This window comes from Orycteropus afer, unplaced genomic scaffold, assembly GCF_000298275.1.
Source record: "Orycteropus afer afer isolate SDZICR_OR568_19922 unplaced genomic scaffold, OryAfe1.0 scaffold00154, whole genome shotgun sequence".
Taxonomy (NCBI): domain Eukaryota; kingdom Metazoa; phylum Chordata; class Mammalia; order Tubulidentata; family Orycteropodidae; genus Orycteropus; species Orycteropus afer.
In genome coordinates this window covers 1,281,525-1,290,413 of record NW_006921741.1, presented here as the reverse complement: position 1 = coordinate 1,290,413, position 8,889 = coordinate 1,281,525, and the positions used below count along the sequence as shown (strand labels likewise).

The following is an 8,889-nucleotide window of genomic DNA, read 5'->3' as shown; positions in this document are numbered from 1 at the left end:
GCAAGTGAGTTAAACATTTACCTCAAGTAGACACACACCCTGGAGAGAACAATCATGGGAGAAGGAAGGGCTGCTTATGCACAGGGAGACAGCTCAGGGCACAGAAGAGTATGGAGGGATAGACAATGGGAAGAGGTAACTATGGGGAGGAAGTGGGAGGGGAGCTGTTGCATTGTAAATTTTGTTCAGTGATATGAGACAAAGTATATGTGAACTGCTGTATGAAAAGTGTATTTACTCTGTAAATCTTCACCCAAATCAAAATAAAATAATAAAAAAAGTATATTTATATATGTGTTTTTTCAACTATCTGTCCATCCTTTCATCCATCTAGCCAAGCACTATGCTAAATTAAGTATCTTTGTCTTCTGAGTGCTTACTTTCTAGCTCAAATAGCATCTTATCTGTGAAATCTTTAACACTATTAATCTTGAAGCAGAATTAATCAACCTCTCCTTTGTGATTCCATAATCTGTTATTTATTCAGTTACCCATTTAAATGTGTCCACCATGCAGCTGTACTATGTTAGAAAGGCACTGGATATATAAGGTTAAATGAGAGACAGTCCTTGCCTTTGCAGAACTCAGTGTAGTAAGGAGACAGACTAGTAAATCAATGATTTCAAAAAATTATTGTAAGAGTGAGGCACTGGAGGTGTAAGTAGTGGGCAAAGAAAAGAGTAAACAAATAGTGTAAGTTCATGCCGGAGGTGAGAGTTAGAAAGCCCATGACTGCAGGAGTGAACATATTGATGGCCTACCACTAAGGGACACTTGCTCTTACTCCTGCCTCTAGTAGAACACCTCATATTGTATTCTGGTTAATTTACTATATGTTAATTGTACTCATGAGGAGTACACTTAATTGTACTCATGAGGAACCTGTAAATAGACCAGCAGGCTGTCATTTGAATAGAACAAGGCGACACTGCATGGTTTAAAATCAAGAAGGGAGTGTGTCAGAGTTGTATCATTTCATCATACTTATTCAATCTGTATGCTGAGCAAATAATCTGAGAAGCTGGACTATATTAAGAAGAATGTGGCATAGGATTGGAGGGAGAATCATTAACAACCTGTGATATGCTGATGACACAACTTTGCTTGCTGAAAGTGAGGATGACTTGAAGCACTTACTGATGAAGATTGAAGACTACAGTTTGCAGTATGGATTATACCTCAATACGAAGAAAACAGAAATCCTCACAACTGGACGAATAAGCATCATCATGATAAATGGAGAAAAGACTGAAGTTGTCTAAGACTTCATGTTACTTGGTTCTATTATCAACACCAATGGAAGCCACAGTCAAAACATCAGATGACGTATAGCACTGGGCAAATCAAGCTGCAAAATACCTCTTTCATGTGCTGAAGAGCAAAGATGTCTCCTTGAGGACTAAGGTATACCTAACACAAACCATGGTGTTTTCAATGGTCTCATATGCATATGAGAGCTGGACAATGAATAAGGAAGACTGAAGAAGAGTTGATGCTTTTGAGTTGTGGTGCTGGAGAAGAATGCTGAAAGTACCATGGACTGCTAAAAGAACTAACAAATCTGTCCTGGAAGAAGTGCAGCTGGAATGCTCCTTGGAAGCGATAATGGCCAGACTTCATCTCACCTTCTTTGGTCATGTTGTCAGAAGAGACCATTTCCTGGTGAAGGATATCATGCATGGTAAAGTGGAGGGTCAACAAAAGAGGGGAAGGCCCTCAACAAGATGGATTAACACTGTGGCTACAACAATGGGCTCAGGTACAGCAAGGATCATGGAGCTGGCACAGGACTGGGCAGTGTTTTGTTCTGCTGTATATAGGGTCGCTGTGAGTCGGACATGACTCGATGGCACCTAACAACAACAACTATGTTTGTCTCCTTATTCTCTTTGAGCTCTTTGAGGTCAGGCATCATGTTTTAGTCATCTTTGTATTTTCCCTGTGCCTAGAAAGGTGCCCTGCATATATTAATGTCCTGCAAGTGCTGAAGGAGCTATGGTGGTGCAGTGGTTAATGCATTCTGCTGCTAACCAAAAGGTTAGTGGTTTGAACCCACCAGTTACCCTGCTGGAGAAAGATGAGGCAGTCTGCTTCCATAGATTTAGAACCTTGGAAACCTTATGGAGCACTTCTACTCTGTGGTATAGGGTTACTATGAGTTGGAATCAAAGTGATGGCCGTGTTTTTTTTTTTTGATAAGTTCTAAAAATAGCAAATGAATTGCAGAGTAAAGTAGTGAGTGAAATATGACTATCCCCAAGAATCAGCTGTAAGCCTAGAAACAGGCAGCCTACTATAAGGAAGCAGCATACATCTTGCCAAGACCATAAAATCACTCTTTTAGAAAATATTGTCATGTTTTAACCCTCAAAGCTGTTCTTAAGATGTGCCAGTCATACAGGCATACTGATTTCTAATGATTGACAGTGTCTAAATCCAATCACAAGTGTTTTTAGTGGCTCTTTGTGGCTTTAAAACAACAGTCTGTTGTTCTGAGACACATCCTGGCAGAAGGAAACCATGTCCCTGGGTTTGAGGGAGAGAATAGAAATAGCTTTGTCCCAACAAAAAGCCATAACATTTGTATGGTAGTCTGAAGCATATACAAAGTTTCATGTATATCATTAAAGAACAGCTGCAAGTTCAAATCAAAGAAGAGCCTGTGTGCTGCTGATCTGTGGCAGGGACTACTGGTCACTCACTCATCAGTCTGTTCAGCTAAACTAGTATGAGGAGAGGGTGACACCAACTGATTCATCCTCTATGGATGCAAATGTATATTTAAATTAGTCTCTGGTGACAAAGGCAGCATGGTGGTATGGAATGAGTCCTCATCTGGGAAGGAGAAACTTGGGGTCTGATTCCCAGCTTTGTAAGTGACTAATTGGGACAGCATTTCTCATTAGTGAAGGGGAAACGGAAAGTTGCCTACCTCACTTGGTTCATGTAAAGATTAAGTGAGACTATCAATATATAATTGAGCATCTTCTGTTTGCCAGGTACTGTATTTAGCACAGGAAATACTGTGAATAAATACACCCTGATTTGCTCCTCATGAAGCTTTCAGTCTAATGGGGAAGACAGCTATTAAGAAAAGTATTACACATCAATAAATGATTCAAATATGTCAGGTGTCATGAGAGAGAATTATAGGATGGGTTGCAGGAGAGGCTATTCGTGGGTTGGGGGGTTGGAGACTGTGGTAGTTAAAGTTGTGTGTCAATTTAGCTGGGTCTGGTTTTGAGAGGCTGAGCAGCTGGATATAGTTATTCCCCATGATGAGACAGGTAACCAACGCCATGGTGGAATCTACTGTGAGCTGCTGAGTAGCTGCCTTAGGGATGTGGTCTGCTTCCAGTATACAAGAAGTTTTGAGAAAGGTCTCAAACTTTTTGCATGCTTGGACCCTGCATGTACCCAAGTTGTCATCTCAGTGGCTTGGCATGCTGTCTGCTGATCTCAAGACTGAACTTAAACTAGTGGCCTGCTGTGTTGCTTGGTATTTTGGGACTATGCCATTTTACTTGTCAACCTTGGGTTTGTCAGCCTCAGCAGCCAGTAGCTAAGTTAAGAGAAGCCTCCAGCTTGAGTGGGCCAGGAGCAAGAGGCAGAGCTGAAGCCCAAGGTTGAACTAGCACTTTGAATTTGGACTTCTAGCCTCCTAAACTGTAAGAGAATAAACTCCTGCCAAGGGGGCAAGGAGGCTGCATCTTCTGACCTCCTCTAACCCCACAAGAGGAAGACTGAATCACCATCAGTAGCCCAAGGCCTGTTCCTGAGAGGCCAGACAAAGTGACTCCCTCCAGCCCTTTCAAAAACCCTGATACCAACTGTTCCTCCTGCAGCACCCACCACCTCTCTGCTGGGTTCAATAATTCACTGCAGTGGCCACACAGAACTCACAGATTATGGGGTTTATTAGGGAAGCAAGAGGCTATAATTCAGGTTCAGAAATGCACTCAGTCTGTCACAGCTAGTCATCTCACTTAGCAGCCAGCAGTCTCTCTCTTAACAGCACATGTTTCTTGTGTCTGTCTCTCAGCAGTGTGTCTCTCGCATCTGTCTCTCAGCAGCACATGTCTCTCGCATCTGTCTCTCAGCAGCACATGTCTCTCGCATCTGTCTCTCAGCAAGTGTGTGTCTCACAGGAGCACATTTCTCTCAGCATCATGTCTTTCTCAGCCAGGAGTTAGAGAGACTTCTACCTCTAGGAGGGCTCCTTTTGAGCCTGGCAGAGTCACCTAGTTAATTAATGCCAACATCAGAATTCTATATGCCCAGAGAGCGAACTTCCCAGAAGATTGCTTCCTGCTGGTTCAACAGAAATACCCCAGGTGGATACCTTTAACAATCAGGGGCTACTCAGTTGCTCACGGCAAATTCCACCATGGAGTTTACAAAGACTTATGGCTAGAAAAGCCATATTATGTAACTTACTACACTGCGACTTCTGTTTGTTGAAGTCATCTACTTGTGGTATTTCTGTTAGAGTGACACAAGAGAACCAATACAGACACCTTGGCCTAATCTGAAGGCTCCAGAAGGCCTTCCTTGAGGAAGTGATATTATGTCTATAGGTGACTGTATGTCACGATCTGCAAAATGTATGCAATTAGAAGGGGAGATGATGATTATTGTTGATATTGATAGTGTTTCTCAAGCTCTTCTGATTCATCCTTCACCAGCATTATCTCTGAAAAAATAGTTCTCTCTCAGTAGTCCTCTGCTATGTGCAGGGAATTTCAGGAAGGAGAATTAAAAAGTATTTTACCTTTTCTTTTGTTACTAGAAATATATATTCGGTTTTAGCACTAAAAAAAGACTTCAGAAAATGTGGACTTTCAGCAGGTTGCATATTATTAACCTATTTGATAAAGAAAGACTGAAGCTCACAGAGATTAAGTGATTTGCCTAAGGCTTAAAAGTGGTGGTGAAAAATTATTTTCTTTGTCTGCCCTGGTATTATTCCTAATTGCATTACCAGAGATAATACCTAAATTCATTCATTTGATTTAAAACTGAAAAAGGTGGTAAGGTTGGCTTTTCCCTCTCTCTGGTTGCTAAATGAAATGCCAACAGTGCCAAAATGATAGTTTGCCTTGTATCCCAACTTCTGTAATGTACCATCATTGTTAAGGGCATGCACCAGAATGCTTAGGTTCAGCCAGCTCTGGGAATAGTGGGTGTGAGACTCAGAGAAAGTTACTTAATCTCTTTATGCCTCTTTTTCTTCTTGTGTGAAGCTGGTATATGTGGTTATTGGAGACCCTGGGTGGTGTGAACAGTTAATGCACTTGACTGCTAACCCAAAGGTTGGAGATTTGGGTTTTCCCAGAGGCATCTTGGAAGAAAGGCCTGGTGACCTATTTCCAAAAATCAATCCTTGAAAACCCTGTGGAGCACATTTCTACTCTGACACACATAGGGTCACCATGAGTCAGAATGGACTTGATGGCAGCTGGTTTGGTTTTTATTTGCCTATGGTGAGGGCTAAGAGAGTTAATACATATAAAGTGCTTGGAGTAGAGCTTGGCACAGTAAAAATACTTGATAAGTTTTTCTTTTTTCTTTATTATTTATTTTTTTTAAAGAATAAAGGGATGTCTTTATTATCTTGTGCTGCTATATCAGAAATACCACAAGTGGTTAGCTGTAACAAAAGAAATGAATTTTCTCACAGTTCAGGAAGCTACAAGTCTGAATTCAGGGTGCCAGCTTTAGGGGAAGGTTTTCTCTCTGTTGGCTCTGGAGGAAGGTCCTTGTCTCTTCTGAGCTTCTGTTCCTGGGCAATCTTCATGTGGCCTGGCATCTCTCTTCCACCATCTTTGCTTCTTTGCTAGCTTGTTTTAATCTCTTTTAAATCTCAAAAGAGAACAACTCAAGATATACCCTACACTAATCCTGCCTGCTTATCAGAAGGGTGGTAGTTCAAACCCACCAGCCACTCCTCGGAAGGAAGATGGGGCAATCTACTTCCATAGTGATACTGCTTGGAAACCCAAGGAGGGGTCACTATGAGTCGAGTCTGACTCGATGGCAAACAACAACAACAATTATTTAGATGAAGGTCTTCCCATTCACACACTAAAGCAAGGAAATGCTTTCTTTCCTCCTTCTCCAACCTGATCTTTCTTTTATGCCTTCACAGCTACAGATCTGGGACACAGCAGGTCAAGAGAGATTTCGGTCCATTACCCAGAGCTATTACCGAAGCGCCAATGCCTTGATCCTCACCTATGACATAACCTGTGAAGAATCCTTCCGTTGCCTTCCTGAGTGGCTTCGGGAAATAGAACAATATGCCAGCAACAAGGTCATCACTGTGCTAGTGGGTAAGTAAGAACTAATGAGGTGGAAAATTGATTTGTGAGCATCAGAGATTTTTAATCACATCAAGTTTGTGCCTTATACTTTCCAAGAGTATAGTCTATAGATTTATAATTCGTGCAGTTAACTTTCAGCTCTTTTGCAGTTGAAAAGAAAATGAAATAGGCTTTATCCCATGGTAATAGTTTAGAAAAGTAGAGTAGAAAGTATTTGCTGATTGATTTTTCTATTGACGGAGGCTCTAAGGAAGAATTTGGACTGTCATAAAAGTTATGCGAACTGCTAAACATTTTAAAAATCTAATTACAAAATCATGGAAACTATTGGTTTAGAAGTAAAATATCCCTCTCAAGTTGATGTAAAATTCATTATTGAAGGAATTGTTTATTGCCTGAAAAACAGACTTTGGTTAATTTTTTTCCCTTCTTACATATATGCTGATTTCAGAAAGAATCTACTGAAGGAAATGCTGCAGAGTAGAACATTTCTTTGGTGAAAAATACATCCATTAAAATGGAATTACAGTGAAATAAACTAGATCATTAAAAACTCCTCTAGTGGTGATGGAAGCGTTAACAGAAATGCTTTATAGGCACTGTTATGTATCCTTAGGTATAGTGCTCATAAGAGAGGAAGAATGCTTGATTCTTTTTAGTCACCAGATTTCAAGGTAATTAGTTGGTTCCCTAGTATCTTTCAAAAGTAACCATTGAAGTTTGTTTATATTTTTGAATATCGTTGTGAACTTGTGGATTAAATATATTTGATGTTATTTTAATTCCTTGCAACTATTATTGTTGATGCTCTATTTATTCCAACTTTGATAGGTAGAACTTCTTCAAATTCTGGAGTCCATTTGACATGATTCCAGGAATTTTTGATAACACTTTTGCTTTCTGACATGACAAATGTTCTTAGGTACATTTCCTGCCCTGACCTGGAATTATTTTATTTCTTCTAGAAGGACTTTTTTCTTTTAAATGGGAAGTTGTATTTAGAGGCCACAATATAAGTGCACTAGTGCTCATTGCTACTGGGTTGGTCATTGTTTTCAATAGACAGAACTAGTTGTATCTGTGTGTGTGTGTGTGTTTGCATGTGCATGTGGTGAATTATGTAGCATTCATGATAGGGTTGTATTTTTAGGCTCTACTAATAACTCTGACTCATATGACTTCCATAGGCTACTTCGTATCACTTAGAAGGATAGAGGACAGGAAACACTATTTGCTAGCAAGTCAGCATTAGGCATTCTCTTAAGTAAAGTAGTCTCCTATAGCAGTCCACATAGTTTTCCAGTAGCTCTCCATCCCTTTCCCCCTCTCCCCACCATGGCAGCTCAGATGTGAGGGAATAAGGCTCACTTCAGGCAACCACAGGATCTCCCCTGGCATAGAAGCCTCAGTGCCCTGTAGGAGCCAATATCACTTTCTCTCTCTCTCTCTTTTGTAAATTGTGATTTGGGTGAAAGTTTGCAGGAAAATTGATTTTCCTTACAGCAGTTCATACATATTTTATTTCATGACATTGATCATAATCCCCATAATGTAACAACTCTCTTCTCACTTCCTCCCTGTGCTTACCTTTCCTATGCATTCCTGCCTCTGAGCTGTATCCCTGTGCAAATACTCCCCTTCTGATATAGGAGCCATTATCTCTTACAACAACTCCACAGGCATAACTTCCAGGGTGTTTTCAAGTGAAGAGTCACCACATGTGAGGAAGCCCAAAGTTATGGCTTTCCATTAGATACTTATATTTTATACATAGATTTTCCAAGACAGATATAATTTACCATTCGGGGGTCATTTTTACCATAAGAAATGTTACTAAGTAACACAGATGACATATCACTTCTGTCAGGCTTTCAGAGCAATGATGTTGTTATGCTGTCAAGGTGGACCCGACTCATAGCGACCCCTCCCTGGGTTGCTGAGGCAGTATCACTACTGAAGTAGATTGCCCCATCTTCCTTCCGAGGAGTGGCTGGCGGGTTTGAACCACCAGCCTTCTGGTTAGCAGTCAAGTGCCTTAGGCACTATGTTACCAGAACTCCCTTTCAGAGCAATAGAGGTAGAAAAAAATTTTAAGATAAAAACATACCATGTATTTATTCATATTGATACCTCCATTTATAATTCAAGACATAAGAAATTTTACTTAACCTCATTAATGTTATACCTTTATTTTCTTTTGCCCATACCAAAAATTCACATACACAGCTGACATCAGCATAATTAGTTATTTGCTTTATCCCACAAGACACATATAGCAACCTCAATAACAATACCAACACTACCACCAATAAAATGATTACTGGAACAACTCAAGATTTTTTTTCTTCAATCTTTTTTGTTCTTAGAGTATATACTATTAGGGATGAATGGTTAAATTACTGTATCTTAAATTTACTTGAAATAGTGTGGTTATGCAAGGTCCCTGGGTGGCGCAAACAGTTTGCACTTGACTACTGACCTAAAGGTTGGCGGCAGTTTGAACTTGCCCAGCAATACCACAGAAGAAAGTCCTGGCAATCTGCTTCTGTAAAGATTACAGTCCCCC

General features: G+C 40.3%; 1 protein-coding gene across 1 annotated transcript in view; it reads left to right on the top strand.

Moving 5' to 3' along the window:
- The window catches only part of RAB30 (RAB30, member RAS oncogene family), a 25,729-nt gene that overhangs the window by 15,546 nt on the left and 1,294 nt on the right, over positions 1-8,889 (top strand). The window contains exon 3 of the mRNA XM_007946239.2: positions 6,149-6,332. Coding sequence (XP_007944430.1) covers positions 6,149-6,332 — 184 coding nt within the window. The remainder of the gene's footprint in view (positions 1-6,148; positions 6,333-8,889) is intronic.